The sequence below is a fragment of the Nerophis ophidion genome, linkage group LG01, assembly GCF_033978795.1.
Source record: "Nerophis ophidion isolate RoL-2023_Sa linkage group LG01, RoL_Noph_v1.0, whole genome shotgun sequence".
In the NCBI taxonomy this organism is placed as follows: domain Eukaryota; kingdom Metazoa; phylum Chordata; class Actinopteri; order Syngnathiformes; family Syngnathidae; genus Nerophis; species Nerophis ophidion.
Genome location: NC_084611.1, coordinates 9689001 through 9706650, shown reverse-complemented (window position 1 = coordinate 9706650; position 17650 = coordinate 9689001). Strand labels below are relative to the sequence as shown.

The 17650-nt window shown below is 40.9% G+C and overlaps 1 protein-coding gene across 2 annotated transcripts in view; it reads left to right on the top strand.

Moving 5' to 3' along the window:
* jak2b (Janus kinase 2b) overlaps positions 1-17650 on the top strand; it is a 112273-nt gene that overhangs the window by 36910 nt on the left and 57713 nt on the right. For both annotated transcript variants that reach the window (XM_061895813.1, XM_061895823.1), the window contains 4 exons: positions 64-183; positions 5637-5794; positions 5876-5987; positions 8428-8614. In XM_061895813.1, coding sequence (XP_061751797.1) covers positions 64-183; positions 5637-5794; positions 5876-5987; positions 8428-8614 — 577 coding nt within the window. The remainder of the gene's footprint in view (positions 1-63; positions 184-5636; positions 5795-5875; positions 5988-8427; positions 8615-17650) is intronic.

Sequence of the window (17650 nt, the reverse complement as noted above, 5' to 3'; positions counted from 1 at the left end):
GCATACTAAAGTTGTGATAATATATACATGATTATTCTAACATTTCCCTGTATTCTTTTGCAGGAACTGCAGACACTCTGTGACTTTCCTGAAGTGGTGGACATAGGCATCAAACATGCCAACAAGGAAGCCACGTCTGAGAGCCGTGTGGTCACCATCAATAAGCAAGATGGCAAAATCCTGGTAATTTCCTCTTTTTTTAAACCAGACGGGCATTATTCGAGTGCCAAATTGAACAATAATGCCAGGTAGAAGATGTCAGGTTCAAACACTGATCACATTTATTAAACAAGACAAGAAGCAAAGAATCAAACAGAGACAGAATTCAATTTGGACTCAATATTGAGGAGAGTCGCCTGTACACTGTACCATTGTACAGTATCTCAGCACGCTCTGGCGAAAGATTGTATTTCTCCCCCTTTATTTGGACTTTCTCTGACCACATGTCAACAGCTGTTTCTAAGGACGAGGGTCATATACAGTTCACAGAAAAGGTTGTGAAACAGTTCAAAGATGAGGTTCGTAAAAGAGTTCAAAGAGACATTCGTAAAACAGTTAAAAAAAAAAAGTTTGGTCCTGCTTCCTCTTCGCTTTTGTAGTCCTTGGGTAAAAACAATATCTTTCTGTTGGTTATAATAGAGGAAAGAAACAGGAACACCTTCATTTTGCTTCCCCCCCTACTCTTGGTAGGTTCAAAGACAGCTTTTGGTCTTCTCCCTGGGAACTGATTTCAAAACAAAGTTTTTGTGATAATTTAGATAGAATTATTCTAACAAGAAGTTACGCAGCCGTCAAGCGAATAGATTGCTAGGATTTGTAAGCGTACACCACAATCACGGTTTGGTGCGTTCACTTTATTTTGGGTGCAGTGCAGACTGGAACGTACCATGGGCAGAGCAGAATCCGTGAAATGCTACATTTCCCATAATTCCTGTGTGATGTTTACATTTTTAACTAACTAAAGAGAAGTAAACAGACTTTCTGTGATTTTACGGCCTTCGAGGAAGGGTAGTATTATCGGGGGGATAGTATTCTCTACCAGCTGCTCCAAGCAAAATGTTGCAGACAATTATCGATTCTGCACCTCAACTCTGTCGAAAATTGTCCCAGAAGTGAGTCGTGGAAAACATTTCATTCATACATTAGCCCGGTTTCAACCAAGGAATAATTAAAAATTAGGTACTGAGTAGTCCTGGGTTCAATCCCGGGCTTGGGATCTTTCTGTGTGGAGTTTGCATGTTCTCCCCGTGAATGCGTGGGTTCCCTCCGGGTACTCCGGCTTCCTCCCACCTCCAAAGACATGCACCTGGGGATAGGCCCCTCCCACTTCCCGAGACATACACCTGGGGATAGGTTGATTGGCAACACTAAATTGGCCCTAGTGTGTGAATGTTGTCTGTCTATCTGTGTTGGCCCTGCGATGAGATGGCGACTTGTCCAGGGTGTACGCCGCCTTCCGCCCGAATGCAGCTGAGATAGGCTCCAGCACCCCCAAAAGGGACAAGCGGTAGAAATGGATGGATGGATAAAAATCCAGTGTGGTTAACGGGGGAACAGCACTTTTTTTATTTTGTCTATCCTGCACAATCGTTATGTAAGACAGGAACACATACGCATTTTATTTTTTAATGCATTTTAACTCACAAATAAACGGGAAGAAAAAATCTATTTAGCTAGCTACAGAGTTAATGGAAGTTGCTCTACTCCGCCCATAAAGTGCTCTTAAAAAACATCCAACCTCCAACAACGTTTTATATACACACTGTAAGTGTATATATATATATATATATACATATATATATATATATATATATATATATATATATATATATATATATATATATATATATATATATATATATATATATATATATACATATATATATATATATATATATATATACATATATATATATATATATATATACATATATATATATATAGGAGGCGTGTCTTAATGAAATCAAACAATGGATGTCCGCTAACTTTTTGCAACTCAACGCCAAAAAAACGGAAATGCTGATTATCGGTCCTGCTAGACACCGAACTCTATTTAATATTACAACTCTAACATTTGACAACCAAACAATCAAACAAGGCGACTCGGTAAAAAATCTGGGTATTATCTTCGACCCAACTCTCTCCTTTGAGTCACACATTAAAAGCGTTACTAAAACGGCCTTCTTTCATCTCCACAATATCGCTAAAATTTGCTCCATTTTGTCCACTAAAGACGCCGAGATCATTATCCATGCGTTTGTTACGTCTCGCCTCGACTACTGTAACGTATTATTTTCGTGTCTCCCCATGTCTAGCATTAAAAGATTACAGTTGGTACAAAATGCGGCTGCTAGACTTTTGACAAGAACAAGAAAGTTTGATCACATTACGCCTGTACTGGCTCACCTGCACTGGCTTCCTGTGCACTTAAGATGTGACTTTAAGGTTTTACTACTTACGTATAAAATACTACACGGTCTAGCTCCATCCTATCTTGCCGATTGTATTGTACCATATGTCCCGGCAAGAAATCTGCGTTCAAAGGACTCCGGCTTATTAGTGATTCCCAAAGCCCAAAAAAAGTCTGCGGGCTATAGAGCGTTTTCCGTTCGGGCTCCAGTACTCTGGAATGCCCTCCCGGTAACAGTTCGAGATGCCACCTCAGTAGAAGCGTTTAAGTCTCACCTTAAAACTCATTTGTATACTCTAGCCTTTAAATAGACTCCCTTTTTAGACCAGTTGATCTGCCGTTTCTTTTCTTTTTCTCCTATGTCCCACTCTCCCTTGTGGAGGGGGTCCGGTCCGATCCGGTGGCCATGTACTGCTTGCCTGTGTATCGGCTGGGGACGTCTCTGCGCTACTGATCCGCCTCCGCTTGGGATGGTTTCCTGCTGGCTCCGCTGTGAACGGGACTCTCGCTGCTGTGTTGGATCCGCTTTGGACTGGACTCTGGCGACTGTGTTGGATCCATTATGGATTGAACTTTCACAGTATCATGTTAGACCCGCTCGACATCCATTGCTTTCGTCCTCTCCAAGGTTCTCATAGTCATCATTGTCACCGACGTCCCACTGGGTGTGAGTTTTCCTTGCCCTTATGTGGGCCTACCGAGGATGTCATAGTGGTTCGTGTTGTGGTTTGGGCAGCCCTTTGAGACACTAGTGATTTAGGGCTATATAAGTAAACATTGATTGATTGATTATATATACATATATATATATATATATATATATATATATATATATATGTATATGTGTGTGTGTAATGTAGTGATAGACACATTTACAATAACATGTACACATTTTGGTCATTTTAAGCGTAAGGCGATGCATTATTTCACTGACGCATCACAAAGTTGGCTTTCCCCTTCAACAACAACACAAACCAACTCGATCGATCGACTCCCCATGCAATCATCAATCAATCAATGTTTATTTATATAGCTGTCAAGTGTCTCAAAGGGCCGCACAAGCCACAACGACATCCGCGGTTCAGCGCCCGCGTAAGGGCAAGGAAAAACTCACAACCCAGTGGGACGTCGATTAGAATGATTATGAGAAACCTTGGAGAGGACCGCAAATGTGGGTAATCCACCCAACAACCCCCTTCACCAGGGGAGACCGGATGCAATGGATGTCCAGTGGGTCCGACATAATATTTTGTCCAGTCCATAGTGGATCTAACATAATAGTGAGAGTCCAGTCCATAGTGGAGCCAGCAGGAAACCATCCCGAGTGGAGACGGGTCGGCAGCGCAGAGATGTCCCCAACCGATGCACAGGCGAGCGGTCCACCCCGGGTCCCGACAGCCAGAACTTCATCTGTAGGAGATGCCCCCCTCCAACCATCCCCATCTCATCTTCCTAACATTCCACAAACCCAACACTCAAGACGAGTCCTCGTGCTCGTTGTCAAAGAAAGACCTCACCGACCTCACCCATTTTCCGAACCGGTCACCACCCTGCTCTCTGAAAGTTGCTTCATCTGACGGGAAAGTGTGAAGTGAAGACGATCGATGAGGTCAGGAACAAAAATCTGCCTCTGGCGACAGAGCGGTATCATCGTCCTTTGGTGAACTTCAAAACCTCCCAATAGCGAGTCTCGTGCTTCTGAGAATCATCCTCAGGCGACTCAGGCGACAAATAAGAACAAGACAACCATACTACTACTCTTGGCAGACTTCATGACATACATTGGGACAAATGATGATCCAGAACCGTATATTTTTTAAGCCTTAATATAAAGAGGACAATCTACAATTTTTAGAAGCTGGGTGCTAAACAGATTACGCGTTAGTGAAACAGTAAGCATCATGTAGCAGTATTTCTAAGTGCTAAACAAGAAATACAAACTACAAACCTAATAAAACAATCACTTACAGTACAATGTCGACTCTCACTGGGAGGGCGACTGATGGGATGTTCATCTTTCCGTTTAGATGAAGAATTAATCATAATCCTCACGTAGGTTTAAAAAAAACTAGCCGCAAACGAGCGTATTTTCGTTTACTCTCTTTCTCACGCTCTCCGGGGAACAAGTCAAAGTTCACCCACACTGGTTTAAAAGTAACTTAGATATTGGGTTTCACTATGTAAAAGCGCCATGAGTCACTAGAGAAAAGCGCTATATGAATACTATGTACTGTACTGTACTTACTAATAAATCATACCTCTCAACTGTACAGTAAAAGATAGTGGCCATAAATTGAGAAGTCGGTGAACTTTGACATTCAACTTGTTCCCGGGAGAGGGTGAGAAAGAGAATAAACGAAAATACGCTCGTTTGCGGCTAGTTTTTTTTTTTTAAACCTACGTGAGGATTATGATTAATTCTTCATCTAAACGGAAAGATGAACATCCCATCAGTCGCCCTCCTAATGAGAGTCGACATTGTACTGTAAGGGATTGTTTTATTATGTTCGTAGTTTGTATTTCTTGTTTAGCACTTAGAAATACTGCTACATGATGCTTACGCTCGTTTTTCTCTTTTCTCTAGTGACTCATGGCGCTTTTACGTAGTGAAACCCAATATCTAAGTTACATTTAAACCAGTGCGGGTGGCACTGGGAGCAGGTGGATAAAGTGTCCTGCCCAAGGACACAACGGCAGTGAGTTGGATGGCGGAAGCGGGGATCGAACCTGGATCCCTCAAGTTGCTGGCACGGGCGCTCTACCAACCGAGCTATACCCCCCCTCCCCCAATAAGAAATAACTTTCACTAACTCTGAGGCAATGCAGCGGCTTACCGGCTCAAAATGTCAATATAGCAGCATAAGATAGTGAGCTCTCAAAATTGTTAGTCTGCGTTTGCGCTTATCATAACAATATTGTGAATACTTGGGTAATATTCACGTCTCGAGATGTAAATGAAGTATTGTTGACGTTTTTAGGACATTTTTTTTTCTGTTTGAGGGCTTTATGTGCGGAATAGTGTACTCCCTTTGATAGCCACCTCAGACTTGCTGTATTTTACAACTTAGAATGCATTAAAGGAAAAAAACTTGTGTTCTTGTCCCTACATAAAGACTGTAAATTGATAAAAGTGCAGTTTCCCTTTAACTTTCCTTTCTACCAGCTTAGAAAAATCCTTAGAAGCCTTTTAATAGCTTTAAAAAAATTTGATAATTGTGTTTTCCAGGAGTTGGAGTTCCCGAGTCTGTCTGAAGCGCTCTCCTTTGTGTCCCTAATCGACGGCCACTATCGACTCACCACAGACGCGCACCACTACCTTTGTAAAGAAGTGGCGCCTCCTCGGCTGGTGGAGGCCATTGCCTCTCATTGCCACGGCCCCGTCTCGTAAGTGGTATCCCAAATCCCATTAGGGGGAGCTGACCCTGTTTCCGTACTTGCATCTGCTGAGGTTTTGTTTTCTTGCAGGATGGAGTTTGCCATCAGCCGACTTCAGAAATCTGCAAACAAGCGTGGCTTGTACATTTTAAGGTGTAGTCCGAAGGACTACGACAAGTACTTTCTGACGTTCCCCGTTGAGGTACGGAAAGTGTGTCAATGAAGGAAATTAAGAGGACAAAAAATCTACTCAAAACATGACATGAATGCATTTCTCAGGGGAACAGGGATTCTCAAAGTGTGGTACATGGGCTTCCTCTAGTGCGGGGGTCGGCAACCCGCGGCTCGAGAGCTCTTTAGCGCCGCCCTAGTGGCTCTCTGGATCTTTTTCAAAAATGTATGAAAAAGATAAGGGGACAAAAATATAAAAAAATATATTTTTTGTTTTAATATGGTTTCTGTAGGACGACAAACATGACACAAACCTCCCTACTTGTTATAAGGCACACTGTTTTTATTAAACATGCTTCACTGATTCTAGTATTTGGCGAGCGCCGTTTTCTCCTACTAATTTTGGCGGTCCTTGAACTCAGCGTAGTTTGTTTACATCATGGGTGTCAAACTCTGGCCCTTGAGGCAATATCAAATTAACATTACAGCCGCTGTAACACCGCATTCACCGCTAATACTCTTACTTGCCAACCCTCCCGATTTTTCCCGGGAGACTCCCGAAGTTCAGTGCCCCTCCCGAATTTCATCCCGGACAACAATATTTGGTATGGGCTTTAAAGGCACTGCCTTTGGCGTTCTACACACACACACACACAAGTGAATGCAACGCATACTTGGTCAACAGCCATACAGGTCACACTGAGGGTGGCCGTACAAACAACACTGTTACAAATATGCGCCACACTGTGAACCCACACCAAACAAGAATGACACATTTCGGGAGAACATCCGCACCGTAACACAACTTAAACACAACAGAACAAACACCCAGAACGCCTTGCAGCACTAACTCTTCCGGGACGCTACAATACACCAAACCCTGTGCACCTCAACCCCACCGCCAAAAAGAGGCATTCAATTTTTATGCCATTGATATTTTTTAATGATTATTATTATTTGAAACTGGATTTTGCATGTCACTAGAAAGTTATATAAGCCTTGCTTGTTCAATATTCAATGCAAAACTTGTTTGGGTCCCCATTAAAAGGTTAATTTGTTCAACCTCGGCCTGCGGCTTTGTTTTGGCCCACTCTGTATTTGAGTTTGACACCCCTGGTTTACATGTATAACTTTCTCCGACTTTCTAAGACGTGTTTTATGCCACTTCTTTTTTAGTCCAATTTTGTCCACCAAACTTTTAACGTTGTGCATGAGTGCACAAAGGTGAGTTTTGTTGATGTTATTGACTTGTGTGGAGTGCTAATCAGACATATTTGGTCACTGCATGACTGCAAGCTAATCGATGCTAACATGCTATTTAGGCTAGCTATATGTACATATTGCATCATTATGCCTCATTTCTAGCTATATTTCAGCTTATTTGGTTTCCTTTAAGTCGTCTTAATTCAATTTATATCTCATGAGACACTATCTGTATGTAATATGGCTTTTAATTTTTTGCGGCTCCAGACGGATTTGTTTTTGTATTTTTGGTCTTTCATCATTTTAGGTTGCAGACCCCTGCTTTAGGGGTACACCAAAGAATTATTTTATTATAGCAGTGGTTCTCAAATGGGGGTACGCCTGGGGCTACTTGAAGGTATGCCAAGGGGTACGTGAGATTTTTTAAAAATTTTTCTAAAAATAGCAACAATTCAAAAATCCTTTATAAATATATTTATAGAATAATAATTCAACAAAGTATGAATGTAAGTTTATAAACTGTGTAAAAAAAGTACAACAATGCAATATTCGGTGTCGACAGCTAAATTTTTTGTGGACATGTTCCGTAAATATTGACGTTAAAGATTTCTTTTTTTTGAGAATAAATGTTTAGAATGAAGTTGATGAATCCAGATGGATCTCTATTACAATCCCCAAAGAGGGCACTTTAAGTTGATGATTACTTCTATGTGTAGAAATCTATATTTATAATTGAATCACTTGTTTATTTTTCAACAAGTTTTTAGTTTTTTTCCAAATAGTTCAAGAAAGACTACTACAAATGAGCAATATTTTGCACTGTTATACAATTGAATACATCAGAAAATGATGACATAGTATTTTACTTCTTTATCTCTGTTTTTCAACCAAAAATGCTTTGCTCTGATTAGGCGGTACTTGAATTAAAAAAAATGTTCACAGGGTGCACATCACTGAAAAAAGGTTGAGAACCACCGGATTATAGTATAGTTTTATTTTCTACATATTCAAACACGTTGCTGTTCAAACTGTGATGTTACGTCGCCAAAAATATAAACCAGGCCATGTTTTTAATGAATACTTAAGGCTACTTCACTACCTTATTTTAATGTTGGTCATTATGTTGGTACTTAGTTTTTTTCTGAGGTGTTGCTTGGTGACAAAAGTTTGAGAACCACAGATCTAGCTGACACCTCTGCAGGCTTTCTTTTTTTTTAATTTTATTAGTTTGCTTCATTTTGCTGCCACCCTCTTGTGTTCACCTCCAGGTGTACGACGCTGTAGAATACAAGCACTGCCAGATAACCAGGTCTGCCAGCGGGGAGTACAACCTGAGCGGAACCAAAAGGAACTTCAGCAGCCTGAAGGATCTGCTCAGCTGCTACCAGAAGGAAACCGTGCGCTCTGACAGCTTCATTTTCCAATTCAGCAAGTGCTGTCCGCCGAAATCCAAAGGTAAATCCACGTCCAGACCTAGACTTACACAAACTTTAATGATCCAGAAGGGAAATTGTTCCACTCAGTTGTTCCTGCTCAGTTACAAAGGATGGAAAGGATAATGCAAAAACAGAAGGTATAAAATAGGCTTAAAATGTACCATAGTAGCAATATTGATATAACATATATGTAATATTTACATATTATACATACAGTATATAGTATATACAATATATATATATTACCATGTACAATATTACAGTATATGTAACAGCTGCAGCAAAAAAAAAAAAAAGAGCAGCATAAACACCCAACAGCCACAGAAACATGAAAAAAGTCCCTCTATTTAATGGAAGTCAGAGGGAAAAAAAGCTGGAATTTTTCTAAGTGTCAAAGTCGGGATTTTTTCTAAGTGTCAACTTTTGGAGTACCAACACTTCCAAAACAAAGTCTGGATTTTTTCTAAGTGTCAACTTTTCGCGTACCAACCCTTCCAAAATAAAGTCGGGATTTTTTCTAAGTGTCAACTTTTGGAGTACCAACCCTTCCAAAACAAAGTCTGGATTTTTTCTAAGTGTCAACTTTTCGCGTACCAACCCTTCCAAAACAAAGTCGGGATTTTTTCTAAGTGTCAACTTTTCGCGTACCAACCCTTCCAAAATAAAGTGGGGATTTTTTCTAAGTGTCAACTTCCAATACAATATTTATTTTTATTTTTACACAGAGGTGTAAAGGATGCCAGCTAGTGTAAACCTCACTTGACAACGCTTTAAGAGCTGCACTAGACAATGAGTGGACTGCCTGTGCCATTTATCGTATTTTTCAGAGAATAAGTTGCTCCGGAGTATAAATCGCACCTACCGAAAATGCATAATAAAGAAGGAAAAAAACATATAAGTCGCATTTTTGGGGGAAATGTATTTGATAAAACCCAACACCAAGAATCGATAAATAAAGATATAGTGAACAACAGGCTGAACAAGTGTACGTTATGAGGCATAAATAAGCAACTGAGAAGGTGCCTGGTATGTTAACCTAACATATTATGGTAAGAGTCATTCAAATAACTATAACATATAGAACATGCTATACGTTTACCAAACAATCTGTCACTCCTAATCGATAAATCCCATGAAATCTTATACGTCTAGTCTCTTACGTGAATGAGCTAAATAATATTATTTGATATTTTACGGTAATGTGTTCATAATTTCGCACATAAGTCGCACCCCTGGACAAACTATGAAAAAAACTGCGACTTATAGTCCGAACAATACGGTAGCTCACTGGCAGAGGTGGGTAGAGTAGCCGAAAACTGTACTCAAGTAAGAGTACTGTTACTTTAGAGCAGGGGTAGGGAACCTATGGCTCGGGAGCCAGATGTGGCTCTTTTGATGACTGCATCTGGCTCTCGGATAACTCTGAGCTGACATTGCTTAACACGATAAGTAATGAATAATTCCACTTGTAATCACAGTGTTAAAAATAATGTTCAAAATATAAAACATTCTCTTGCATTTTTAAGCCATCCATCCGTTTCTACCGCACCTGTTCAAGAAGTTGCGTTAATGGTAAGAAGTTATTTATTTATTATTGGTTAGTGTGGGGCTCGCCCTTCTGGGGGTTCTTCAGACCACCAAGCACAGACATGAGAGCCTGTTTCAGGGTTACAATATTGTTGTTTTTTTTTCAATAAGTCCCTCAGTTGCTTTCCAGCAATTGTATTTTTCTCTTTCCTTTTCGCTCGTGCTCTGGCTCCAGCCCCAGCCCCAACCCCGTCCCTCCTCCTGGCTGCTGCTTATAACAGAGTGACAGGTGATTAGATTACAAGGCCCAGGTGGGCCATCTACGCACCTGTCGCTGATTTAGAGGCCGGTCCTGGCACACCCCAGTTCACTGCAGGCCCACCGGCCACGCCCCCTCCACAGTTAGCTTCGGAATAACAATGTTATTACAAAGAATAAGAGACCTATTATACTCTAGAAATGTTGGTCTTACTTAAAAATGCACGCGTTTAGTTGTGTTCAGTGTTAAAAAAAAATATTATATGGCTATTACGGAAATACATTTTAAAATATTTGGCTTTTTCAGCCAAAAAGGTTCCCGACTTTAGAGATTTATTACTCAAGTAAAAGTAAGGAGTAGTCACCCAAATATTTACTTGAGGAAAAGTAAAAATAATGTTGTGAAAAAACTACTCAAGTACTGAGTAACTGATGAGTAACCTGATTACGGCAACAAATAATGCACAAAAACATAAAAATAGCAATGAGCAAATTCAGAGCCAGGAATATCTCTTAAGCAACTAAAACAATAATATATATTAAATAATAATACATTAAAATAAAAAAATTAAGGCGAATTGATCCACAATAACCTAACAGCACCATAGGCTCAGTAGGCATTCATCGATTGATTGATTGATTGATTGAAACTTGTATTAGTAGATTGCACAGTACAGCAAATATTCTGTACAATTGACCACTTAATGGTAACACCCCAATAAGTTTTTCAACGTTAATCAATTATTTAATAAACGACCAAGTCGAGGTTGATCTACCTCATACATACATACATACACACAGGTATCATATACATACACACACATATCATATATATTAACATGTCCAGGGTGTACCCCACCTTCCGCCCGATTGTAGGTGAGATAGGTGCTAGTGCCCCCCGTGACCTCAAAAGGGAATAAGCAGTAGGAAAGGGATGGATGGATATATATATACAGTATATAATTTATATTTATTTATTTTTGCCGTTTTTGTTGACATGTTAAAGGTGTTTTAATGAATATACATGCATGTGTAACACATATATTCCTATCTTTCATTAAGACAAGAATATAAGTTGGTGTATTACCTGATTGTGATGACTTGCATTGATTGGAATCAGACGTCCACGTTTTCAAATGGAGGAGAAAAAAAGTTCTTCCTTTCTGTCTAATACCACATGAAAGTTGTTGGTTTTTGGCATCTTATCTGTCCAGCTTCCATATTCGTTTTTATACACTTTACAAGAAATACATTGGCGGCAAACTCCGTAGCTTGCTCGCTTGTTTGCGCTGGCTTTCGGAGACTCTTATTTTGTTGATGGGACGGCGTGGCGCAGTGGGGAGAGTGGCCGTGCGCAACCCGAGCATCCCTGGTTCAATTCCCACCTAGTACCAACCTCGTCACGTCCGTTGTGTCCTGAGCAAGACACTTCACCCTTGCTCCTGATGGGTGCTGGTTGGCGCCTTGCATGGCAGCTCCCTCCATCAGTGTGTGAATGTGTGTGTGAATGGGTAAATGTGGAAGTAGTGTCAAAGCGCTTTGAGTACCTTGAAGGTAGAAAAGCGCTATACAAGTACAACCCATTTATTTATTTATTTATAATGCAGGCGTGATGGAGCGGCACTTTTATTGTGAAGACAGGAACTGTGCGATCAGCCTTTAGGCTTTTGACGGGAAGTACGGTTGAAATAAAGTGTCTTTTTTTCCTTTACACTTTTGATTGATTGATTGAAACTTTTATTAGTAGATTGTACAGTAACCCGTACAATTGACCACTAAATGGTAACACCCCAATAAGTTTTTCAACTTTTTTAAGTCGGATTCGACGTGTGACGGTCACGTGACCGCCTGGCTCTGTTTGATTGGTCCAACGTCACCAGTGACGGGTGTGAGTTTTCCTTGCCCTTTTGTGGGTTCTTCCGAGGATGTCGTAGTCGTAATGATTTGTGCAGTCCTTTGAGACATTTGTGATTTGGGGCTGTATAAATAAACATTGATTGATTGATTGATTGATTGATTGATTGATTATTTATATAGCCCTAAATCACAAATGTCTCAAAGGACTGTACAAACCACTACGACTACGACATCTTCGGAAGAACCCACATAAGGGCAAGGAGAACTCACACCCAGTGGGACGCCGGTGACAATGCTGACTATGAGAACCTTGGAGAGGACCTCATATGTGGGCAACCCCCCGGCTCTAGGGGACCGAAAGCAATGGATGTCGAGCGGGTCTAACATGATACTGTGAATGTTCAATCCATAGTGGCTCCAACACAGCCGCGAGAGTTCAGTTCAAAGCGGATCCAAGACTGCAGCGAGAGTACCGTCCACAGGAAACCATCCCAAGCGGAGTCGGATCAGCATCGTAGTCCTTTGAGACATTTGTGATTTGGGGCTATATAAATAAACATTGATTGATTGATTGATTGATTGGTAAAACGCAGGCATGTGTAGATCCTACTTTGAAAAACCAAAACAAACATTAATAGATCGATAAAAAAAAAGTAGCGAGTAACGAGCTGAATGTAGATAAATGGAGCGGAGAAAAAGTAGCGTTTCTTCTCTATAAATATACTCAAGTAAAAGTATGTTGCATAAAAACTACTCTTAGAAGTACAATTTATCCCAAAAGTTACTCAAGTAGATGTAACGGAGTAAATGTAGCGCGTTACTACCCACCTCTGCTCACTGGCTAGTGCTGCTTGACTTAGCTTTCAGGGTTCGTCGGTTCGAGCTTGGCGTGTGCGTGGCTGGACTGCGAGCCAGCGTTTTAACCACTGTTACGCCGGGGTTTGTTTTTTTTAACGACGTCAATGAAAACGGGTGTCTGTGTGATGCAATGTACTTCTACACTAGAATCCTAATAATAAGCACATTAGATGAATGAGCATCATGTGCCTCGTAAAAGCAGAATGTTGGATACAGATCTTGTATTGGGTCTCTTTAGATGGCGTCTCCTCAAAGTGTCCAGTGAGGGCACATGACATGGGCCTCCATTAGATAAGATAATGAATGAGCCACTGTTTCAAACTAAAAAGCATGCTTATCAAAGTGTGATCATCAAGTAGGTTTTTTTTTCTTCTGGCAAATTCTAACCCCTTTTCCACTGTGTTGGCCCCAGCGTCACGCCACCCACTTGGAAGGACTTAGTTTTAAGACGGGGATTGAGCCTCGCAGGCCTCATTGTGTCTGCTTGATTAGCGGTGCCGGTTGCCGGAGCTACGCAACATTACTTCACAGGCAAGGACAATAGATCGAATCCTGAAGTGTTGTCATGGAGACATCCTATCAGCAGCTTTTATGTACAGGTAGAAAGGACAATGCCGGTGTTCTGTATAGATAGAAGGTTGTGTCTAATTAAGCACATGCACTTTTTAAAAAAAACATAAGACTATATATGGCGTTAGCACTTGTACTCAAAGTGAACACCATGCCAATTTTTTTATTATCTATCCATCCAACCATTTTCTAAAGCTTATTCCCTTTGGGATCTGAGTTGGTGGCTATCTCAGCGACAATCGGGCGGAAGGCGATGTACACCCTGGACAAGTCGCCAGCTCATCACAGGGCCAACACAGATGGACAGACAACATTCACACTCACATTCAGACACTAGGGGCCAATTTAGTGTTGTCAATCAACCTATCCCCAGGTGCATGTCTTTGGAAGTGGGAGGAGCCTATCCTCAGGTGCATGTCTTTGGAGGTGGGAGGAAGCCGGAGTACCCGGAGGGAACCCACGCATTCACGGGGAGAACATGCAAACTCCACACAGAAAGATCCCGAGCCCGGGATTGAACCCAGGACGACCGGTGCAATGGACGTCGAGTGGATCTAGCATAATATTATGAGAGTCCAGTCCATAGTGGATCTAACATAATAGTGAGAGTCCAGTCCTCAGTGGATCTAACATAATAGTGAGAGTCCAGTCCATAGTGGATCTAGCATAATATTGTGAGAGTCCAGTCCATAGTGGATCTAGAATATTATTGTGAGAGTCCAGTCCATAGTGGATCTAGCATAATATTGTGAGAGTCCAGTTCATAGTGGATCTAGCATAATATTGTGAGAGTCCAGTTCATAGTGGATCTAACATAATAGTGAGAGTCCAGTCCATAGTGGATCTAACATAATAGTGCGAGTCCAGTCCAGAGTGGATCTAACATAATAGTGTAAGTGTCCAGTCCATAGTGGATCTAACATAATAGTGGGAGTCCAGTCCATAGTGTGAGAGTCCAGCCCATAGTGGATCTAACATAATAGTGAGAGTCCAGTCCATAGTGGATCTAGAATAATATTGTTAGAGTCCAGTCCATAGTGGATCTAGCATAATATTGTGAGAGTCCAATCCATAGTGGATATAACATAATAGTTGGAGAATCCAGTCCATAGTGGATTTAGAATAATAGTGTGACAGTCCAGTCCATAGTGGATCTAACATAATAGTGGGAGTCCAGTCCATAGTGTGTCTAGCATAATAGTGTGACAGTCCAGCCCATAGTGGATCTAACATAATAGTGAGAGTCCAGTCCATAGTGGATCTAGAATAATATTGTGAGAGTCCAGCCCATAGTGGATCTAGAATAATATTGTGAGAGTCCAGCCCATAGTGGATCTAACATAATAGTGTGAGAGTCCAGTCCATAGTGGATCTAACATAATAGTGAGAGTCCAGTCCATAGTGGATCTAGCATAATATTGTGAGAGTCCAGTCCATAGTGGATCTAGAATATTATTGTGAGAGTCCAGTCCATAGTGGATCTAGCATAATATTGTGATAGTCCAGTTCATAGTGGATCTAGCATAATATTGTGAGAGTCCAGTTCATAGTGGATCTAACATAATAGTGAGAGTCCAGTCCATAGTGGATCTAACATAATAGTGCGAGTCCAGTCCAGAGTGGATCTAACATAATAGTGTAAGTGTCCAGTCCATAGTGGATCTAACATAATAGTGAGAGTCCAGTCCATAGTGGATCTAGAATAATATTGTGAGAGTCCAGTCCATAGTGGATCTAGAATAATATTTTGAGAGTCCAGTCCATAGTGGATCTAGAATAATAGTGTGAAAGTCCAGTCCATAGTGGATCTAACATAATAGTGGGAGTCCAGTCCATAGTGTGTCTAGCATAATAGTGCGAGAGTCCAGCCCATAGTGGATCTAACATAATGTGAGAGTCCAGTCCATTGTGGATCTAACATAACAAATCCTACGTATATAGGATTAGGCTGCAGATATTGGCAGCAGAGGCAGTGATTGAGTGTGACCTGTACAAACCATAGAAGAAGAAACACAAAACAAAAAAAACACCACTACGTGGAACATAACAGTCCATTATTTAGTTTCAGGACCTTCTATTTGGGACATTTGCAGTGTGAACATACTCAATTGTTGTTATATTGTATCTTGTATGGTATTTTTTTGTTATCAATCAATCAATCAATCAATCAATGTTTATTTATATAGCCCCAAATCACAAATGTCTCAAAGGACTGCACAAATCATTACGACTACAACATCCTCGGAAGAACCCACAAAAGGGCAAGGAAAACTCACACCCAGTGGGCAGGGAGAATTCACATTCAGTGGGACGCCAGTGACAATGCTGACTATGAGAAACCTTGGAGAGGACCTCAGATGTGGGCAACCCCCCCCCCTCTAGGGGACCGAAAGCAATGGATGTCGAGCGGGTCTAACATGATACTGTGAAAGTTCAATCCATAGTGGCTCCAAGACAGCAGTGAGAGTCCCGTCCACAGGAAACCATCTCAAGCGGATCAGCAGCGTAGAGATGTCCCCAACCGATACAGGCGAGCGGTCCATCCTGGGTCCCGACGAGCGGTCCATCCTGGGTCTCGACTCTGGACAGTTAGTACTTCATCCATGGTCATCGGACCGGACCCCCTCCACAAGGGAGGGGGGGACATAGGAGAAAGAAAAGAAGCGGCCGATCAACTGGTCTAAAAAGGTCTATTTAAAGGCTAGAGTATACAGATGAGTTTTAAGATGAGACTTAAATGCTTCTACTGAGGTAGCATCTCGAACTGTTACCGGGAGGGCATTCCAGAGTACTGGAGCCCATCAACAGTGGATAACTTTTTTCACAGAAACAATACACTTTATTTTCCCACTTTGGGAAATTTGTCTGAGACTGCAACTCTGCCTCAATGACCAAAAACAAATCGATTTTCGAATGAATCGCGATTTTTAATTTGTCACGATTCTTAATTGATTAAAAAAAAATCCAAAATCTATTTTCTATTTGACCAAATTTGTCCTGTCCAGCCACTGAGGCAAATTATCGTAGATTGTACAGATTTAGTTTATAAAAGAGAAGCGTTACTTCTCTTGTTGCCTTGTTTATATTTGACTTTATTATTTGAGTAGAATTTTATTAAACCAATCCACTACCGATTTTTTTCAGAGTTGTTTATCCAATTCATGGAGGCGTGTAGTTAATTATAGAACAATGTTATTATAAAAAGTATTGATGTTTAATCGAGCATCGTTTTCAATCAATTCCGATTCGAATAGTTACCTTTAGAATCGAATCAGATAGTGTGGTGCCCAAAGATTTACAACCCCCATTCCAACAATAACAAACACACACACAGACACACACATATCCTTAATCATAACATATGTACACCAACATAAAGTCATGCTTAAAGACATATGCTAAAAGATCACTGTAATTAAAACACTATAAAATTATTGCACGCTCTTGGCCCTCAAGCAGTATTTTTAAAGGGGAACTACTTTTTTTCCGGATATTTCACAACCCATATGAGAGACAAGAAAACAAAAGTTTTGCTTTCTAACATGTAAAAAAACGTCTCGTTCTTGGTAGCTCTCAATGCAGCTAATGAAAGCAATCATTTCTACCTCTAAATCACTTTAAAAATGCATTCCAAAAGCGTCAACAATACTTAATTTACGTAACCCGTATAATAACCAAGCTGTAGCAAAAATATTCTTGTAAGAGCGAACACTGAGGAACTCTTTATAGCGGAGCAACACATTGCGTTTTGAGTTTGTAATGCACAACACATTGTGATAGGACTGAAAAAATCATGTTGGACCCGCTCGACATCCATTGCTTTCGGTCCCCTAGAGGGGGGGGGGTTGCCCACATCTGAGGTCCTCTCCAAGGTTTCTAATAGTCAGCATTGTCGCTGGCGTCCCACTGAATGTGAATTCTCCCTGCCCACTGGGTGTGAGTTTTCCTTGCCCTTTTGTGGGTTCTTCCGAGGATGTTGTAGTCG